This window comes from Mustela putorius, unplaced genomic scaffold, assembly GCF_011764305.1.
Source record: "Mustela putorius furo isolate JIRA1106 unplaced genomic scaffold, ASM1176430v1.1 tig00000174_pilon_pilon_pilon, whole genome shotgun sequence".
Taxonomy (NCBI): Eukaryota; Metazoa; Chordata; class Mammalia; order Carnivora; family Mustelidae; genus Mustela; species Mustela putorius.
Genome location: NW_025421304.1, coordinates 27,818,593 through 27,840,394, shown reverse-complemented (window position 1 = coordinate 27,840,394; position 21,802 = coordinate 27,818,593). Strand labels below are relative to the sequence as shown.

The 21,802-nt window shown below is 41.1% G+C and overlaps 1 protein-coding gene across 3 annotated transcripts in view; it reads right to left on the bottom strand.

Annotated features, from left to right (window-relative positions):
* UTP4 (UTP4 small subunit processome component) overlaps positions 1–21,802 on the bottom strand; it is a 36,218-nt gene that overhangs the window by 13,514 nt on the left and 902 nt on the right. For 2 of the 3 annotated variants that reach the window (XM_004744530.3, XM_004744531.3), the window contains exons 2-10: positions 21,223–21,383; positions 17,835–18,026; positions 16,688–16,772; positions 14,514–14,603; positions 10,535–10,746; positions 2,555–2,726; positions 2,365–2,456; positions 838–934; positions 35–99 (exon numbers count right to left, since the gene is read on the bottom strand). In XM_004744530.3, coding sequence (XP_004744587.2) covers positions 35–99; positions 838–934; positions 2,365–2,456; positions 2,555–2,726; positions 10,535–10,746; positions 14,514–14,603; positions 16,688–16,772; positions 17,835–18,026; positions 21,223–21,381 — 1,164 coding nt within the window. In that variant the 5' untranslated portion in view covers positions 21,382–21,383. The remainder of the gene's footprint in view (positions 1–34; positions 100–837; positions 935–2,364; positions 2,457–2,554; positions 2,727–10,534; positions 10,747–14,513; positions 14,604–16,687; positions 16,773–17,834; positions 18,027–21,222; positions 21,384–21,802) is intronic. The other variant, XM_045076225.1, reaches the window with a different exon arrangement.

Sequence of the window (21,802 nt, the reverse complement as noted above, 5' to 3'; positions counted from 1 at the left end):
TTCAGAGCCTGAATACACAGTTACACTTCCTTACCTTTGTCTTGAGGTGCAGCAAATGATCTGCATTTCTAGAAAGTGGAAGGGTATCCCCATTCTTTCCTGGAACAAGAAATTTCCCTGAAGTTTTCCTTCTCAAAGAAAGATTATTTGTACAGTTTTCTTTTTACTAAAAAGTCATTCCTGAGTAGAATGGAATCTTTACCCCTGGGAAATCAGAAAAAATGCCTGACTTAGTAAACCCATAGTTTCCTGGGTTCATATGACGCAGAAAGCACTGAGCACTTTTTGAGCTCCTATTTGGGTGCCTTGGCTATGGCCCACAGTGTACACTAATTCTTCGAAGCTACAACCTGTAGCCAGGCATGCTGGAAGGTACAAGTTTGTGGGACCTCGATTTCAACTTCATTTGCTCATGTTGAAGCCCAAAGCAAAAACCTCTCGTCTACTATAAAACAACAGAGCCCAAACATTTCCTGAACAGGCTGTACAAAAGGCCACTAGGCCATCACCCCAGTAAGATCCATGTGACCTCTTCTATGCAGGGCTGTCACTACCCAACATGAAATCTTCTCACTTTCAACAGCCTGTTTTGATCCCAGGCAAGGCAGGATAAACTGATTCTACAACTCTTACCTCCACTACACCTCGCACTGCACCTTAACAGAATCAACTTTTAACATATGATCCTGCTAATGATTCTAACACTGAAAAACTCTGCTCTGAAGACACAGAAAAATCTACTTCCATTTTTCTACAATCAGATTTTCACCTACAATTCTAATTTTTTGTTTCTCTCTCCAGTTTTCTTATTGGAAAAGACTTTCTCCCCCATTGTACCTGTTGCAACTGTAGATCCCAGTCGCCAAAGTTCCAAGTGATGAGTGAACTGGAAAAGGAGAAGCTGCCTCTTCTTTGAACAGGAAATGAGACGTCGCTGTAATAAAAAAATTGAAAAGTGATAAATAAGCCAAGGTATCCTATCGCCTCAGTGCAATATAGTACAAACATCCCAGCACAGTTTTTACTGTTGAAATCCATGTACTTTATTAAAATGTCCTAAGTACTACCATATGCCAGCACTGTCCTAGGATCTAAGGACATAATGATAAATAAAAAGATAGCTACTGTCCTCAAACTTGGTAGTCTAAAAGGACTGACAAAGAATTCAACAGGCAACTGCACTACATGTGTTAAGAATTTTAACAGGGCTAAGCACAGTATGTAATGGAAAAAAGTAAAAAAGATATCTAATCTAACATCGTGGGGGTAAAGACAGGAGCCTTGATTAGGCACATTAGTAAAAACTAGTCAGGCAAAAAAGGTAAGGCAGGATGTTCCAAGCAGAGTGAAAGCATGTACAACTGTTACAAGTTAATAAGAAAGCATTAGAGGGAATACAAACAGTCTTTCCACACACTGAACTGGGAGGGGGTAGAGATGAGATGCAGCAAGGGTTTGACAGGATTTAGTAACAGAAGATGCTGAAGGACCAGGGCCAGACCAAGACAGGTTTCATAGGCCATGCTGATGAATTAGGTCTTAATCATGAAGGCAAAAGGGACTAGCAAAGGCTTTTAAGCATGGAATGATGAGCAAAGCTGTTTTTTAAGTGGATCAATGGAGACTAGGCTGGAATGACACAAATGTAAATAAAAGGAGATTATTTTTTTTAAAGGTTTTTATTTATTTGGCACAGAAACAGAGAGTACAAGTAGCCGCGCAGCAAGCAGAGGGAAAAGGAGAAGCAGGCTCTCTGCTGAGCAGGGAGGCCGAAGTGGGGCTCGATCCCAGGACCCTGGGATCACTACCTGAGCTGAAGGCAGATGCTTAACTGACTGAGCCACCCAAGTGCCCCAAAAGGAGATTATTTAATAAGTGAATCCAGATGAGAAGACACTGATTCAAACTAGGATAATGGCAGTGGAGACAAAGAGAAATGACTAAATTCACAAGACAATGAGGAGACACTCAGTAAGGTTTACTGGTTGAATGGAATGTAGAAGCAGGTAGCAGTGAGAAGTTTCTAGCTTGGGAAGATGTCCTTTTACCTAGGAAGGAACACTGGAAGCCTGGATTTTCCTAGCCCCACCCAAAATAATATAATCCAGTCTTAAAAACAAATGAACTCCCCATAAGCCACAATTATCTGGAAAAGTGAATGATTTCTCCAGAACAAGAGACAGGAGTGCTACTGTAAATCTCTTGGTGCCTGTACAGGTCTTTGTGAGAGCCTTACCTCAAAAACAGAAGGAAGAATGAAGAAAGTAGGCAACAACACAAGTCCTATAGATTTGCCCAGGAAGTGTGAGCTATACACTGTCTTACAGGACAGAGGGACAGTGGGGGCTACGGGGTGATACTTACATGGGGAAAAGTGATTTTTCGGAGAGCAGCATCATAATTCTTAACCTCCACTTTTTCCATGAGAGGACGAATGACTAAATGGGTGTCAGTGCCTAGGGCAGGAGGGGCAGGGGTGGGGAGAGAAGGTATCGGAATTAGAAAAAGTCCTGCATGGACAGGTAAAGCAGCAGCCTAGCAGAGTGCCACCTACCTCCAGATATCAATGCTGTCGGGCTGTGGGCCACGGCTCGAACGTCATGTGTATGATGCTGGAATGGCTTTGTCCGCACCCACTGCTTCTCACTGCTGTTGGAAGTCACAGAGACCAGCTGAAAATGGAATACTGTCCCCTCGGCTGTGCCCACCACGAAACTGTCTTCTTGCTGAGAAATTAAATCATTAGGGAGGTACATTTAAGCAAAACAGGGCCCAGTATGAAAAATATTCCCTGAGGTTTTCTGTCTGCACAGCCTAAGGAAAAACTTATGCCCAGAACTGAAAAGTAAGTTATAGGGTCTTTTTCCTCCAAAGCTGACAATTCCATGGGAGGAGAAAGCTCACATAGGTAATAATGTGCCCCCTACTGACAAAATCAACAATATGTACCTCAAACTCTTATAGTGCTTTCAAATACACAAATTAGACCCCATCAGAAGAGCAACAAAAAAGATCGCCTAGGAATAAATTTAAATTAATAGTAACAGGAATTATCCTCAAAAGATTTGGAAAACAGGGACTCAGAAATGAGTACACCAGTGTTCACAGCAGCATTAGTCACAAAAGCCAAAAGATGGAAATCCAAATGTACATCAATATATAAATGAATAAGTACAATGCAGTATATATATATAAATAATGAAATATTATTCAGCCTTAAAAAGGGATGAAATTCTGGTAATTGTATAATGTGAATAAAATTTGAAAATATTATGCTAAGTAAAATAACCCAGACACAAAAGGACCATTATTACATGATTCCACTTATATGGAGTACCTAGAAGAGCAAATTCATAGGGACAGAGAGTAAATAAAGGTTACAAGGGACTGAGAGAAATAAGGTGTTAATCGTTTAACCAGCAGAGTTTCCGTGTGATGAGAAAGTGGTGATGATTGCACAACACTGTGAATGTACTTAATGTCACCAAAATGTACTTTAAAAAGGTTAAAATGGGGGTGCCTGAGTGGCTCAGCTGATTAAGCAACCAACTCTTGATTCTGGCTTAGGACATGATCTCAGGATCATGAGGGCTCTATGCTCAGCTCTGAGTCTGCTTCTTCCTTCTCCCTATTCGTCTGCCCCTCCACACACACACATGCGTGCACGCATACTCTCCCTCTCTCAAAAATAAAATAATTCCTTAAACAAAAAAAGGTAAAATGGGAAATTTTATGTTACGTACATTTTACCACAATAGAAAAAGTTTGGTTTTTTGGGGCTTGCTTATTTATTTATTTAAAAAAGATTTTATTTATTTATTTATTTGACAGAGATCACAAGTAGGCAGAGAGGCAGGCAGAGAGAGGAGGAAGCAGGCTCCCTGCAGAGCAGAGAGTCCAATGCGGGGCTCACTCCCAGGACCATGAGATCATGACCTGAGCTGAAGGCAGAGGCTTTAACCCACTGAGCCACCCAGGCACCCCTGTTTTGTTTTTTTGTTTGTTTTTTAGATTTGACTTATTTATTTGACAGAGAGAAATCACAAGTAGATGGAGAGGCAGGCAGAGAGAGAGAGGTAAGCAGGCTCCCTGCTGAGCAGAGAGCCCGATGCGGGACTCGATCCCAGGACCCTGAGATCATGACCTGAGCTGAAGGCAGAGGCTTTAACCCACTGAGCCACCCAGGCACCCCTGTTTTTTTTATTTTTTTAAAGTAAAGTCAGGGCGCCTATGTGGCTCAGTCAGTTAAGCCCCCAACTCCTAATCTTGATCTCAGGTCTTGATCTCAGGGTTATGAGTTCAAGCCTCTTGGGCTCCAACAACAACAAACAAAACCCCCAGTAAACTACTGGGAATGTGGGAGGAAAAAAATGCAGAACTGAAATTCAAATGCTGAAATTTTCAAATTTTCAAACCCTGAAATCCCTTTTCTTTAGGATGAAGAGAAAGCAGGCTGAGAAGGGAAGTGGCCTGGTCAGTATCACACAAAGACCCAAGTTCCTTGGTCCTCAGTTTAAGGCTCTCTTACAAGTATGTTGAGCACTGTGACTTCTCTTAGTTTTAAAAGGTCTCGATGTATCTAGGACACCTGGGTGGCTCAGTCAGTTGAGTGTCCTACTCTTGACTTCAGCTCAGGTCACGATCTCAGGACCCCAGGACTGAGCCACACAGTGGGCTCTGCGCTCAGCGGGCAGCCTGCTTGAGGATTCTCTCCCTCTGCACACCCCGGTTCACGTTCTCTTTCAAATAAATAAATAAATCTTTTATATACAAGTAAATGGTCTTGGCATGTCTGCAATTTTTAAAATTTATTTATTTATTTGACAGAGAAAGAGAGAAGTCCCAAGTAGGCAGAGAGGCAGGCGGAGGAGGAGGAGAGAGGAGAGAGCAGGCTTCCTGCTGAGAAGAGAGCCCAATGCAGGGCTCGATCCCAGGACCCTGAGACCATGAAGCTTTAACCCACTGAGCCACCTAGGCACCCCTTCCTATGTCTACAATTTAAAAAAATATTCCTTTGTAGTCTCAAAACCATCCTCATTTTCACTCTGGGGGCTCATATAACTTTGAGCAAGGGGGAAAAAAAAAACAAGATGGATGTTGGATAAGGAAGTGAGAAAAGCCAGGAACCTGGATCAGGAGCAGATAAACAGTCAAAGAGTATTAAGATTAGATCAGCCAGTTAAGAGACATGAGATGTCCAAACATGCATGAACATGTAAATGCCACCAACTACATACTAACTGGGCTAAGAATTATATATGAGTAATCTGCAAGGTTAAGTATCGTTTGCCCTATCAGGAGAAACTGAATGACTTTGAAATGGCATAGAAAATACTGGTATTCTTGTCCTGTGAGCCCTGTGACTATGTCAGAGCTATTTTACAACTCTGTAAACTGCAGTAATGAGAGTGATGCGAAAGAATTTTGGCTGGTGGAATGCAGCCACTAATGCCCTATGGACATGAGTTCAGCAAGAATTTGTTAAGTCAATTCATTTCAGCATTCCTGATGACCTTATAGAACTGCGTTTGTTAAACTGTCCTTTGAACTACCTATAACATCTTAGTGGTTTCCTCATTAGTTAATGAGTTACAGAAAATCTCTGACATTTCCATTTCATGTTTGTATGAGTCATGACCTTATCTTGTCCCCCCCCCCCCAATCATCATTTAATAGCTCTTTACACAGGTAAGGAAACTGAAACTTCAAAAGCATTTGCTCTGGGTATACCACACCACCTCAACCTGTACCAGTTCTCTTTGAGGTAACTTGCAGGCATATGATGTTGAGAAGAAAGGATACAATATTAGTTATACCAGACCAGTCTCTCCCTCATCTCTAAGAATACTATTTAAAGTGCGCCTGGGTGGCTCAGTGGGTTAAAGCCTCTGCCTTCAGCTCAGGTCATGATCCCAGGGTCCTGGGATCGAGCCCTACATCAGGCTCAGTGCCACTGCTCAGCAGGGAGCCTGCTTCCTCCTCTCTCTCTCTCTGCCTGCTTCTCTACCTACCTGCAATCTCTGTCAAATAAATAAAATCTAAAAAAAAAAAAAGGAATACTATTTGAAAATCATTATCCCAAGGAAAAGTGGAGATGTTGAGCAGCTTATGAATTCACAGACTGTACCCCATCTCCAACTAAACAGCTCATTTGTGGGATGCCTGGGTGGGATGCCTGGGTGGCTGAGTTAGTTAAGTGTCTGCCTTCAGCTCATGTCATGATCCCAGGGTCCTGCAATGGAGTACCACACTGGGCTCCTTGCTCATCGGGGAGCCTGCTTCTCCCTCTTCCTGACGCTTTCCCTGATTGTACCCTTGCTCGCTCTCTCTGGCAAATAAATAAATAAATAAAATCTTTGAAAATGAATAAAAAAATAAACAGTTCATTTACCACAAAAGGGGAGGACAGTTTGCACAAAATCCCACCAACAGAGGGGGACTAAGAAGGCAACACTAAGGGACACCTGGGTGGCTCAGTCGTTAAGCATCTACCTTCGGCTCAGGTCGTAATCCCAGGATCCTGGGATCGAGCCCTGCATCAGGCTCTCTGCTCGGCAGGAAGCCTGCTTCTCCCTCTCCCACTCCCCCTGCTTGTGTTCCCTCGTTCACTGTGTCTCTGTCTGTCAAATAAATAAATAAAATCTTAAAAAAAAGAAGACAACACTCACTCACTCCACATCATCTTTTCCTGAGGTGGAATCATAAAAGAACTGAAAAGGAAATGAAAGAAAACGGCTCTCTTAGGGTGCAGAGGGAACAAAGCAAGGGGAAAGCTGACCTGGAAAGGGAGAGGGGAAAGTGTCCTAATTCAATTACAGAGCAACTGTTTCACACAGAAAAACAATCTGAAGACTGACCTCTAATGAAAGCAAATGTTCACTACAACTCCCTGCAGGAATCAGTACTCGCCTACTTGATAAGGATGACAGACATCTAAGAAGATCAAAGGACTGGGTACTTGCCACCATTCACTCTTCAGTCAATTAAAATCCATTAAAAAGATATCTAAAAATAATCAGCTGTTCTGGCAAGAGAGTATAGTGGAGAAACAAAAGAGATGTGAAAATAATGCCAATAACACACTCACTGTGCCAGATACTGCACCTAGCACTTTTACATGCACTGCCTATTTAATCCTCCTCAAGCTCCAGAAGAATGTATTACTGGTCCCGTTTTCACAAAAGAAAATGAGGCTTAGAAATAAAGAGCCTACCCAAAGAAGACGAGTAGCTTTTTAAGTGCTACAGCTGGGATTCAAACCCAAGTCTGCCTTAGTCTGGAGAGTGTGATAAGCATTTTGAAGGCTGGAATTTGTACAATTCCATTTTTTTCCCTTAAACAAACAAACAAACATCACATAGTTCCCTGATTCTCGGGAACATATCTGCCCACATTTAAACATCTCTGAAATGAGGATATCTTATAGCTGTCAACCTGCGTATGAGGGACATGTTCAGATAAAGATCAAACATCAACATTTGCAGAATGGGGGGCACCTGGCTGGCTCAGTCAGTATAGCATGCAACTCTTGATTTCAGGGTCGTCACCTCAGCCCCTGCTGGGTGTGGCACACATTTAGAAAACTAAAATAAAAACAAATTTTATAAAACAAATAAACAAATTTGTTTTATTCAAAACAAAATAAAAACACAACTTGCAGAATGGTTGTCAAAAAAAATCTTGGGACTATAGTGGAGCAGCATGGCTGGCTGGGAGGCATGTGTGGGAAACACGGACCCTGATGACCAAGTTAAAAAGTGAATCAGGGGCACCTGGGTGGCTCAGTGGGTTAAAGCCTGTCTTCGGCTAAGGTCATGATCCCAGGGTCCTGGGATCGAGCCCTGCATCAGGCTCTCTGCTCAGCAGGGGACCTGGTTCCTCCTCTCTCTCTGCCTGCCTCTTTGCCTACTTGTGATCTCTATTTGTCAAATAAACAAAAATAAAATCTTTAAAAAAAAAAAGTGAATCAGAGTCCACTTGTGCATGTGAAAAAGTTTTAGGAATACCTTACTCACTTTATGTCACTTATAACTTCCTTTTTATATATGCACAGAGGTGATATAACAAATTTATGCTTAAGTCTCAAGGACCTCTTCAATAAATAAAATATAAATACTATACTTTAAAAAAAAAATTATAGGGGCACTTGGGTGGCTCAGTCAGTCAGACCACTGCCTTTGGATCAGGTCATGATCCCAGGGTTCCAGCATCAAGTCCCCCATCGGGCACCCGGCTCTCCCCACTTCTACCTCTTACCTTCTCCCCTCTCGTGTTCTCTCTCTCAAATAAATTAAAAAATGAAAAACAAACAAAAACAAAAACATTGTAGGGGCACCTGGGTGGCTAAGTTGTTAAGCGTTTGCCTTCAGCTCTGGTCATGATCCCAGGGTCCTGGGATTGAGCCCTGCATCAGGATCCCTGCTTGGTGGGAAAGCCTGCTTCTCCTTCTCCCACTCCCTCTGCCTGTGTTCCCTCTCTGTCAAATAAATAAAATCTTAAAAAACAAAAACAAAAACAAAAAAACATTGTAGAGGCGCCTGAGTGGCTCAGTCGGTTAAGTCTGCCTTCGGTTCATGTCATGATCCCAGGGTCCTGGGACTGAGCCTCAAGCTGGGCTCCCTGTTCAGTGAGGAGTCTGCTTCTCCCTCTTCCTCTGCCCCTCCCCCAGCTCATGCTCTCTGTCTCTCTCTCATGCTCTCACTCTGTCTCAAATAAATAAATCTTTTGTTTTTTTAAGATCTTATTTACTTATTTGTCAGAGACAGAGCACAAATGGGAAGCAGAGGTAGAGGGAGAAGCAGGCTCCCCTTTGAGCAGGGAACCCAATGCAGGGCTCAATCCCAGGACCCTGGGATCATGACCTGAGCGCAAGGCAGATGCTTAAATGACTGAGCTACCCAGGCATCCCAATAAATAAAATCTTTAAAAAATAAAATAAAATAAAATAAAAAACGTACTTCCAATTTATACTATAATAGTTTGTATTACATACTGATAAAATATAACTTATACATTTAAAAAAAGCACTGTCATAGTTTAATTGGTATGGTTTCTTCTTTCCCATGATAACAAAACTATGGCATGTCCTACAATCATTTGTATCTAAGATGCAATACAATATCGTAATTACAAGCACATGGTAAAGAAAGACCAGACAGTATAAAATAGCACAGAGCACAAATTAAGCCTGCCCTCTGCCTGCTCCCTACAACTTTCCTCTCTAAAAATTACCATTAGCATTTTTAATCTTTTCAGATACTGTAAATACATATACTACCAAAACTACAATATACAGAAACTATTAAACATGTAAGTATCTACAAATGCTGCAAACACTACAAAATCTGCCTCTTCCTTTTTTTTTTTTTTAAAGATTTTATTTATTTGAGAGAGAGAGAGAGAGAACAAGCAGGGGGCGTGGCAGGCAGAGGGAGAGAGAAGCAGGCTCCCAGTTGAGCGGGGAGCCCAATGCAGGGCTTGATCCCAGAACCCTGAGATCATGACCTGAACAAAGGCAGACACTTAACCAACTAAGCCACTCAGGCACCCGCCTCTCTTTTTAAAAACTCTATATTAAAAGGAAAATTTCTTGGGGTGTCTATGTGGCTAAGTTGGTTAAGCTACTGACTTTGGCTCAGGTCATGACCTTGGGGTCCTGGAACTGGTCTTGTATCGGGCCTTGCACTCAGTGGGGAGTCTGCTTCTTCCTCTCTCCCTCCCCCTCTGTCCCTCCCCAGTCCGTGCTAATAAATAAATAACATCTTTAAAAAAAATGGAAAATTTCTCCTACTTATTTCAACTTATTCTTCATTATAGTTACATGGGACATCTAAATGTTTCACAAGACTTTAATACCCATCAAACTGTTCTCATGGAAAACCTGTTAAGTGGGACAGAAACAACTTATAAGCAAGAAGAGCAAGCATGATTGATCTCTACACTAGATTGCATGTCCACACTTAAGAGAGCAAACAAGTCTCAAACTAAGATGACTAAGAATAAAGGATCTAGTCGGCAAATCTCAGTCACTTTCCGTGCCCCAGTGCTGAAATACCCCAAGGTTTCTAAGAATTCATGTTACCAAAATGGAAGAGGCACACTTTTTCAACACAAGTCTGCTAAAGTCATATTAAAAAAGGAGAAATTTATTTTTTTCAAAATTACTATAAAATTATTTCCTAATTTCCTAAGATAGGAAGCAGAAGAGTTACATAAAGAGTGAAAAATAGCACTTCTCAAAATTCTTCTAGGGTACTTATGGCCTATCTAAATCAGACTGGATTTACTGGGGGTGGGGGAGTATCTGAAGAAAACTTCTCTGCTAACTAATATTCTAGAGGATATCCTCTAACTAGTTGTTAGGAGAATAAGAGGGTTCAAAGAAATTATGTGGGTTTCAGATGCATTTTTCTGAACTCATCTTCCTCCATAAAACACTGAGGATTAGGGAACATCATGCCACATCACTGATGTGGCCCTCTCTGTTCATCCCCCAGGCTGTAGAGGAACGGCTCCAAACAGGGACCATACTCACATCAGATACCGCAATGGACTGCACATCAGCATTTGCAATGAGATGGTTCTTCACAAGCGTCCCAGTAGCTGAGTCCCAGAACTGCACCTTCCCAGCAGAGTCCACACTTATGACAGTTCCATCAGACAAGAAGGCCACGCCCCATATGATACACTTCCGCTTAGACACACCCATATACTGCCTATCCACCAGCATCTTATGAACAGCGCTCCCTGAAAAATAAGAAAAGCCCAAATTTGAATAGCACTTCTTTTGTCTGCAAAATCCACCTATGGTAGGCATCTATTAAGTTAGCTGCCTGAGCACAGACCAGTGCTATTTAAACAACTACTAAATAGTAGTTATGGTGAACTCAGTCTGGGAACACAAAAATGGTTACCTAAAGACTGTGGGGGAGAAGGGAGAGGGGTGGTTAGAGACTGAGACTGGCAGGGGGAAGAGGTGCAACTGAAAGGAGACATTTGGGACTTCACTTAAAACTGCCTAAAAGCAATGTGTATTACACTTGGCTCTTTTCTAAAACCCCAGAAAAAAGGGGAGAGAAGACAACATTTGACAAAATGTTGGGAATGAAAAAGGAAACAGTAGTAACTGACATACCAGAGCCCTGAAACTAAGTCTCAAGTCAGAGTGGTAAGACCAAGAAGCCACTTGATCTATACCATGAAATCCTCAAAAGACTCAGGAACTGTGGTGACCCCCAAAACTGGAAAAAGAAGTGAAAATAGAACTAAAAAGAGAAATTGGTTGAAACTATGTTTAAGAAACTTATAGATCTGGGGCGCCTGGGTGGCTCAGGTGGTTAATTGACGGTCTTCGGCTCAGGTCATGATCCTCGAGTCCTGGGATCGAGTCCCCATCGGGCTCCCTGCTCAGCAGGGAGTCTGCTTGTCCCTCTGACCCTCTCCCCTCTCGTGCTCTCTCTCTAAAATAAATAAACAAACTCTTAAAAAAAAAAAAAACACCACTTATAGATCTTTCAGGTAACTATCTGCTAACTGAAAAGTCAGGCAACTCCCAAACTTCACCTCAAGTAAGAATGGAGATTCATTCTCCGAAGAGAGAGATCAGGCACAACTGAGAGTGGGATTACTATATGGAAAATAAATAAAGTGAAAATTTATTAACTGAACATTGAGAACACCAGTTTTCTTCTCAGAATGCTGATGACCAAGCTTACTATCACCAGGACATTTTTGGGAAATATGACCAGCCCAAGAAAAAAGATCAAAAAAGCCAATGTCTTTGGAGGTTCCCCAAAATAAGACTCCAGCCAAATCATCCTTCAGTGAAGCCCATGAGCAATCAGCTCTACTCATGTGGAAAGGAAGGTGCTCAGAGACACGTGAGCAAAGCCTGAATATGAAAGGCAGAGGCCACGGAGACTACCAGAAAAAAATAAATACCAGGGAGAAAACAGCCAGAGTGAAGAATACCTGACAAATATCCTGAATAACCTCAGAAAGAAAAGTCCGTATACAATGAAACAAAGAATGCTAGAAAAAAGAACCCTCAGGAAACAAACAAGAACTCTGAAAATGGCAGAACTGAAAAGCTCAGTTAACAGGATTTACAGATAAAGACAAGTGGATGCCTAGCGTGCTGAGTCCGCGGAACATGTGACTCTTGATCTCCATCCTGAAGGTTTTGAGTTCAAGCCCCACAATGAGTACAGCAATTGCTTAAAAAAAAAAAGAAAAAAACAACTAGGGGCACCCGAGTGGCCCTCATTCCGTGAGGCTGAGTGGCTCAGCCAGTTAAGGGGCTGCCTTCAGCTCAGGTCATGATCCTGGGGTCCTGGGGCTGAGCCCCACATCGGGCTCCCTGCTCAGTGGGGAGTCTGCTTCTCCCTCTCCCTCTGCTGCCCCCTCTGCTGGTGCTCTCTTGTTCATGCTCTCTCACTCATGCTCTCGCTCTCAAATAAATAAATAAAATATTTAAAAATAATAATAAAATCTAAATAAATAAGGAAAAGATAAAAATAAAGATAAACTACCAGGAAGCAGAATAAAAAGTCAAAGATATGAAAAATAAGAAGGGGGAAAAAAGACAAGAATATTAAAGAGCCAACATCCAAATAGTAAAATTTCAGAAAGAGAAAATGGAGAAACTCCTTTACCAAATAATTTAAGAATTTTCTCCAGAGCTGAGGGGCACTGGGATGGTGCAGTTGGTTAAGCATCTAACTCTTGGTTTTGTCTCAGGTCCTGGGACTGAGCCCTGTATTAGGCTCTGTACTCAGCTCAAGAGTCAACTTAGGACTCTTTCTCCCTCTGGCCCTCCCATCGCTCCCTGTCTCTCTAAAAAAAGTAAATAAATCTTCAAAAAAGTTGGGGCGGGGGAAGCACCCGGGTGGCTCAGTCGATAAAGTTATCTGCCTTTGGCTCAGGTCATGATCCCAAGGTCCTGGGATCTAGCCCCACGTAAGCTCCTTATTCAGTGGGGAGACTGCTGCCCCCCCCTTTGTGCTGTCAAATAAATAAATAAAATCTTAAGAAAAAAAAAATTTCTCCAAGAACTGAAAACTGGGTTTTTTGATTAAAATAATCTACCAATGGGGCACCTGGGTGGCTCAGTGGGTTAAGGCCTCTGCCTTTGGCTCAGGTATGACCCCAGGGTCCTGGGATTGAGCCCCTTGTCAGGCTCTCTGCTCGATGGGGGGCCTGGGTCCTCCTCTCTCTCTGCCTACTTGTGATCTCTGCCTGTCAAATAAATAAACAAAATCTTTAAAACAATAAAATAATCCACCAAGTATCTAATACAATTGATATTAATGGATCCACACATCAAGAAACCTAATTATTACATTTCAGAACAGTAAGTAAGTAAGATCCTAAAAGCTCCTTGGAAAAAAAAAACCCAAAAAACCTATACAAAAGATCTTCCAGAATGACATCAGATTTTATAATAATACTCCATACTGAAGTTCTAAGGAAAAATAATTTCTGATCTAGAATTCTTTCTCATGAACCCCTTCTCATGATCTACCAAACAGAGGAATAAACCAGGCAACTGAATGAACAGGGGATTCTACCTGAGAGAGAAGTAAAGGAGATCCACGGAATGACAGAAATCAGGGTTCAAGACCTACAGAGGTACAGCAGGACCAGAAACTGGTACACTAGACTGGAGGTCAGAAGACTCTGGGGAGAGAATCGTTCAAGATAAAAGTGGTAGAAAGAAAATCAGATCTATCCGAACCTAATTTATACAACTGGAAAAATCTGAGGATTAATCTGTAAGACCGATAACATATATACATACATATGTGTGAGTGTGTGTGTGTGTATATATATATATACCAGAAATATCAGAGAAATTAGCTATAGATGGTTGTCTTTGAGGAGTGAGTGAAGGAATATTGGGGGACTCCTGCTTCTTTCTAACAACCCAAAAAGAGTCCTTTGACTATGCATGTATAACACGTAACAATAAAAAATTTGTTTAAGCATGGAGGAAAAAGAAAAATGAGACAAACCTGACCTGTTTTTACTTCCCATGTTTGGATTGGCATACAGATGGGCCCACCTAACAAGCTGAACTCATCACTGAAGTATTCCATAAGCCAATTCTGCAGGCCAAGAATTAAGAAAGTATATGTTCTCTGCCTTTCTGATTTCATGCCTCACCAATTATGCCACTAAGATCTTATGTTCCTCATAGAGAGGCATCTACTTTTACCAAGATCTGGTATATATAAATAGGTATTCTAACTGGTCATTTGTAGTAAATGTCATTGCTCAAGGGTGAATTCTTAGTAGAGAAAACATACATATCCCATGGAATAACCAGGATTCCCCCAAAACCAGCAGTAGCAATCCAAGAAAGGCGAGAAATTCATGGCTAACATCTCACAAGGTTAATGAGATGTTAGGCCCTAAAGGTCACTGAAAGCACAAAGGCTTAAAGTTTTGGAAACCACCAATGCAAATCTGACAAACAAGACCCAAAACCCAAACGAACTTAAAAAAACAGTCACCTGATTTGACATCAAACACACTAATGTAGTCTATGGAGCCAGCTGCAACGTGGGTACCAGAGGGATGCCAGCAGAGACTCAGGATGCGACCTTGGGAGTTGTACAAGAAAAAGAAAGGGGTATACACATAAATATACAGTAAATATATTTGACCACTATCTATAGGGCTAGAGTTCTACAATCTTAGCTCTCATCTCCTGCACTCCTGTTAAGAACGTTTTATAATGTTTCATAATAGATGAGGAACAACTCTACCTTGGAACCATAACAAAATATATGAAGAATATTACTTTAACAATGTAGAAATGGTTGAAAGGAGTGTAAAAAACCACAACTTTTTGAGGATGATCTGTCACTAACCTAATAAAATTTAAAGGTGCATATTTGGCTCAGCAATTGCACTGGAAATTAATCAAGGAGAAACACTTGCAGGAGTGTTCAGAAATATGTATACTGGAATATGCATTGCTGCCCTGATGACAGGGAGTTTGGTTAAATAAATTATGGAACACAATAAAATGAAATGCCATGCAGACTGGCATGATTGACATGGATGGATATCTGTGCTACACCAAGTGAAAAAACAAACACAAGCACTCCCGTGTAGTTGTTCATACAAATATACAAGATTACTTCCAAAATCTTTGGGAGAAATCCAATACTTCCAAAATCTACTACTGCTTATGAAACAGAAGAGATACTTATTTTCTCTTTCACACTTGGCTAAACACAAATTGTGAATAAGCATTATATCATTTTTGTAATTAAAAAAGAGGGGTGCCTGGGTGGCTCAATGGGTTAAAGCCTCTGCCTTCGGCTCAGGTCGAGGTCCTGGGGTCCTGGGATCGAGCCCCACATCGGGCTCTCTGCTCAGCAGGGAGCCTGCTTCTTCCTCTCTCTCTGCCTACTTGTGATCTATCAAATAAACAAATAAAATATTTAAAGTTAAAAAAAGACCCAAGGGGCACCTGGGTGGCTTAGTTGGTTGTGTCAGTCTCTTAATTTTTGGCTCAGGTCATGATCTTGGGTTTGTGAGATCAAGCCATATGTCAGGCTCCCTGATCAGCAGGAAGTCTGCTTGAGATTCTCTCTTTTCTTCTGCCCTTCCCTCTGCTCATGCGCTTTAATAAGTAAATCTTAAAAAAAAAAAAAAAAAAAAAAAAAAAAAAAAAAGGAGGGAACACCCACACCTGGTTGGCTCAGTTGGTAGAGCATGTGACTCCTGACCTTGAGGCTGTAGGTTTGAGCCCCATGACAGGTGTGGAGACTACTTAAAAATAAAATCTTCATAAATAAATAAATAAATAAAACAAAACAGAAGGAATCAGACTAGCAGATAATCAATATTACTAATGGACACAGAATACATAAGACAGGTACTATTCTCTAGAAGGTTCAGCAAGCTATGGTCCAACAGCCAAATGAGGCCCACTAATCATTTTTATAAATAAGTTTTGCCAAAGCAGAGCCATACCTATTTGTTTAACTACTATCTACGGCTACTTTTATGGAATGAGAGTTGACAAGAGTATATGGAAGGCAAAACCTAAAATACTTACTACCTGCTATCTTTACAGAAAAAGTCTGCCAACCCCTGCCATAGAAGTCAGTGTCAACTGGTCTAAATGGAACATAGAAAACTGTTTAAAAATTCCAGTTTTGGGGGCACCTGGGTGGCTCAGTGGGTTAAAGCCTCTGCCTTCGGCTCAGGTCATGATCCCGGGGTCCTGGGATCGGGCCCCGCATAAGGCTCTTTGCTCAGCGGGGAGCCTGCTTCCTCCTCTCTCTCTGCCTGTCTCTCTGCCTACTTGTGATCTCTCTCTGTTAAATAAATAAAATCTTTAAAAAAAAAAATTCCAGTTTTAAGACTTTATGTACAACATTAAAACTTCAAAATGAAAATAAGTGAGAATTAACCAAGTGACTTATACAAAACACTAGCTTTCCTATTTTGGATCTCTAGTTTTCTGTAATACTAAAGCAGGTGATCATAACTATGCTACAGGATAAAGAATGCCTGAGTGAAGGACAACTTTGGGCACATACCCTATATTCAGATAAGTCAGCATATGGATAAAATATTACTTGGATGCATGGGAAAACAGCCTATCCCCAGCAGCACAGAAACCTAACTTCTTAAGGCCACTCACTGCCTCACCAAAAATGACCCTTACTTTTCTGCCGATCAAAATTTCTTTCAAACTGGATTTTGTCTGGAGTGATTTGAAACAGCTTCACAGATCCATCTTCACAGCCAACCTATTAGAGAGAGAAATAGAAAACAGAGAAGACAAGCATTTTGTCTAAATATAAATATAAACTAAATATAAATATAAAAATTCCTTCCCTAAAGCTGTCACTTGCTGTGAAAGAGAAAAATACTATGTGAGAGAAGAAAAAACTTATTGGTACCAAGAAATTGATAGTGTATTCCTGGCAGCCTTCACGTCCTAGCTAGAAAACAGGCTAATCAGTGACCTAATTCCTGTGGAGAAAATGGAAAAGAAGTAGGATTTTCACAGCACATATCTTCTAGAGACCCATGGCCTAAATAAAAGACCCATTAACTATACAACCTAAATAGAGACACATCAAGATATTTTATAAATCAGTGCAAATCAAACAAGAATCATAGACTTATCCCAGAAAATGAAATATCTAGAAGCACACGCTTTAATAACAGTGGGGGCGGGGGGCATGTCTTCTCAGTCTGCACTCAAACAATTTTTGAGAAACACTGTGGCAAAACATAGTTCCGAAAGTTAACTTGTGGAAGGACCTCCCAGAACTCTTAACAGACACTAGTGTGTTGTGAATCTACAGAGGGATCTCACATTAACATGCCATATTCTCAAATGATATATACAATAAAACATAAGGCACAAGACAACAAAAACCAGTCTCCACAGCTCCCAATTCCAACTACAGTTTGAGAAATGCTGAACCAAACTAAGCCTCTCATTTCATAAATGAATAAACGAGGTCCAAAGTAGCAGCAGAAAGGATGCAAAAGGACAAGTGATTTTTAACTCTCAGTATCAACTCCAATCTTTTATTGGGGCTGCTGGAATCTACATCATATTCGAGTTGCTAAACATCATAATATGATTTAACTTTACCCTCCTGTGAACACAGAGAGGAAACTTTAAGTAAGCATAAGAGAAATCTTGCTTAAAATTACTAACAGTTGGGGGCACCTGGCTGGCTCAGTCAGTAAGCGTGGGACTCTTGATTTCAGGGTTGTGAATTCAAGCCCCAGGCTGGGTCACAGAGATTACTGAGAAATAAAATCTTTAAAATTACCAATACTTGCTTACTGACCAAAAGCTGAGAACCATGGGGACTGACAGCCATGCTCCAAATGGGTCCTCCAAAGGCATCCACGGCATACTTGATGTTTAATGCCTGCAAATCATACTCGATAATTTCTCCATTGAGTCCAGCACTAAAGAGTCGCTGTCCTTTTGCCCAACACAGAGCTTCTGTAGCCCGAGACTCATGACCTGGAAAAAACTACAGAAACATCATAACTTGTCAACCCACCAGAATTAATCAGCTAGCAGCACTGAGTGGTCATAGGCAACAAGGTAGTAATTAAAACACTTCTGTAGAAATAACTATTGTGGGGTCTTATTTTATCAGAAGATCATATTAAGATTTTGTTTTTAGATTCAAATTTTAGTTACCTATACAGTTGGTTTTGTTTCTCTAAGAATTTTTCTGCAAAACCTTTCCAGTAAGATAAAGTTTGTATACAACTCTATTTGACATATCCAATTAAAAAATATATGTAACTATCTTGACTGGGTGATGGTTTCAAAGGTTTATGTATGTCAAAGTTATCAATGTATATAATTTTTCTTTTTAAGATTTTAATTATTTGAGAGAGACAGGGAAAGAGAGGATGAGCTGGGGGAGTAGAGGGAGAGGGAAAAGCGGACTCCTCTACTGAGCAGGGAGCCCAATGAGGGGCTCCATCCTGGGACTTTAGGATAGCAACCTCGGCCAAGGCAGATGCTTAACCAACTGAGCAACCCAGGCGCCCCAATGTATATACTTTAAATTCATGCTGTTTATAGTGTCAATTCTACCATTAAAATTTTTTTTTAAGATTTTATTTATTTAATATATATAGAGAGAGATAGCGAGAAAGGGAACACAAGCAGGGGGAGTAGGAAAGAGAGAAGCAGGCTTCCCGCTGAGCAGGGAGCCCAATGTGGGGTTCGATCCCAGCACCCTGGGATCACAACCTGAGCCAAGGGCATACAGGCACTCAGGCACCCCTAAAATTTTTTTAAAATAAAATAAATGAGGGCACCTGGCTGGTTCCGTCAGAAGAGCATGAGACTCTTGATTTCAAGGTCGTGAATTTGAGCCCCACATTGGGAGGATGTAGAGATCACTAAATTAAAAAAAAAAAAAAAAAAAAAAAAGGAATAACCTTTTAAAATAAAAAATTTAAAAATAATAAACAACGTAGCTCAATCCAGTGTTTCATTCAAGTCTCGGATTTCTAAGTGTTTTCTTAACACTTAAAAGAGTTTTCAGAGTTGGGGTGCCTGGGTGGCTCAGTGGATTAGGCCTCTGCCTTCGGCTCAGGTCATGGTCTTGGGGTCCTGGGATCAAGCCCGGCATCGGGCTCTCTGCTCGACCAGGAAGCCTGCATCCCCCTCTCCTTCTGCCTGCCTCTCTGCCTACCTGTGATCTTTCTCTCTCTCTGTCAAATGAGAGAGGGGGAAGCAGGGTCCCTGCCAAGCAGAGAGCCGGACGTGGGGCTCGATCCCGGGACCCCAAGATCATGACCTGAGCTGAAGGCAGAGGCCTAACCCACTGAGCCACCCAGGCACCTCTAAATAAATAAATGTTTTGTTTTTTTTTTTAAGATTTTATTTATTTGACAAGAGAGAAAGACATCAAAAGTAGGCAGAGAGGGAGGCAGAGAGAGAGAGGGGAGGAAGCAGGCTCCCTGCGGAGCAGAGAGCCCGAAGTGGGGCTCGATCCCAGGACCTGGGATCATGACCTGAGCCGAAGGGAGAGGCTTTAAGCCACTAAGCCACCCAGGCAACCCAATAAATAAAATCTTTTTAAAAAAAGTTTTCATACACATCAAGGCATTTTATTCTTAAATCTGCTCAGCACGAAAGGTACAATTTTTCCTCTCTGTTGTTAACAATAGTTGGGAAGAGACTATGGAGAAAGCAAAAGATAAGAATGAATTAATTACTGCTGAAAAAAGAAGAGTTAAAAAAAAAATAAGAGACACTCAGTAAAGAATGACTGAAATACTCTTTAAACAAGTATTAACTCAGGAGTGGCTCTGTACTAGGCCCTTACTAAATGATGGGAATACAGATATCAATACCAGTGACATAGTCTCAATTTGAAGTTTAGTGGGGAAGAAAAACATTAAAGAAACATATGAACTATTATATAATTTTAATCATCATAATGACAAGAAATATCCAGAGTGCAACAAGCAAGTAGCTAATAGCACATTTTTCATAGTATAGAATCTGGCCTATTTGCGATGATGACCAATTTTTTAACTTTTTCGGTTCTTCCAGGGTCAACTCCATTAAGTCATCCCTTTTCAGGATTCCTAAACCCACATCATCAGAGTAAGGCAATGCTCCACTAAGATTCTATGTCTGTGCTTAGCTTTACCATAAAATTTACCTACTGTTTGGAAACTGTATACTCATATTTCCTCCACTGGACACTGAGCTCCTTCAAGGTAGGGCCTCTGACACTTGTCATAATGCCTAATACTTGCCACTCACTCATTTAGAAACAATTGCAGAATGTCTAAATTCCAAGTACTAGGCTGCTGGGCACTGAATTCATCTATTTATCCGTTCACAGGCATCCACTCAGTGCCTAGGATGCATACCACAATAAATGTGAAATGAATTATATTGTTGCACCCCAAATCAGTAATCAGTGCCTTTGAAGAATGTGCTGCTCTAACAGCCCTCTGCATTCCCCCAAACGGTATTTTCCTCTTTAATCCCACATATAGGCAATTAGGTCTACATTCTCTCAGACAGATGAACTTAGAAATCAATCTTCCTACCATCAAGTCACCAGAAAGTTTGATACTAAGATGTTTCATATTTTTTTCTGAATTGACAATGAAATGGGTACTGACAACACCAGCAGAAAATGTCACCTTATCAAAGTTGCAGTGGTGCAGAGACAGATATAAAGCAATGGTCCTAACAGCTTCCCCCCCGGTTTTTTGTTTTTTTTTTTTAAAGATTTTATTAATTTATTTGACACAGAGAGAAAGACAGCTAGCAAGAGGGAACACAAGCAGGGGCAGTGGGAGGGAGAAGCAAGCTTCCTGCTGAGCACTGAGCCCAGGACTCTGGGATCATGACCTGAGCCGAAAGCAGGCACTTAACCAACTGAGCCACCCAGGCACCCCAACAGCTTCCTTTTTTGTTGTTCCCAAAAGATCCAGCAAATCTGTTTCCAGATGACAGTGAGCCACCACAACCCCTAGATAGTATCTTTCTGACATTACACAGCTCAAAACTTTGAGCTCAGACAAGAGACTGCATATTAACTACACAAGTTACATAGTTCTAAACAACTCCAGAGAGAGTCACTTACTTTTGATCTCTTTGAATACAAAAGACATGAGATGTAGAACTGAACTTAAGAAAATTAACTCAGCAACAACAAATCAGGCTTCCAAATGACTTACTTTCTCCTGAAAGTAGTTTGCTGACAAGTTATAAATTTCCACAGTGCCATCTGTTCGAGAAACAGCCAATCTGTTTGACTGGTTATTGTAAGCCACGCAGCGGATCCCTGATGGAATATAATTAAAGAAACGTACTCGATGGACCTTAAATTCACCCATTCCTGTTGGGGGGGAAAAAGAGTCATTATTGTTAAATGTTAACAGCAGTAAATCACATGTATTGTTTCTTCTTAGTGTTAACAACAGCATCTCACGTGTATTATTTATTATTATCACCATGCTGGATGGAAGAGTACAACTGTATCTCACTGAGGTTCACTTCTAAATAGCTAAACAACAATGTTTTCACACCCCACACAAGAATCTATGAAACCATCCCCAGAAGCACAGGATGCTTCCGCTAAAAATGAAAAGATCAACAACATATAGAGCATGTTCCAGACTCTTAACAATGCTGCCAATGACCTGCCAATTACCTGAAGAAAGTACTCTGGGAAAGAGGAGTGACATAAAACTGAAAATAACCTCGTTCTCTAATTGGGAGTGCACACATAAAAGAAGGGAAGCACATCGTGCTGAC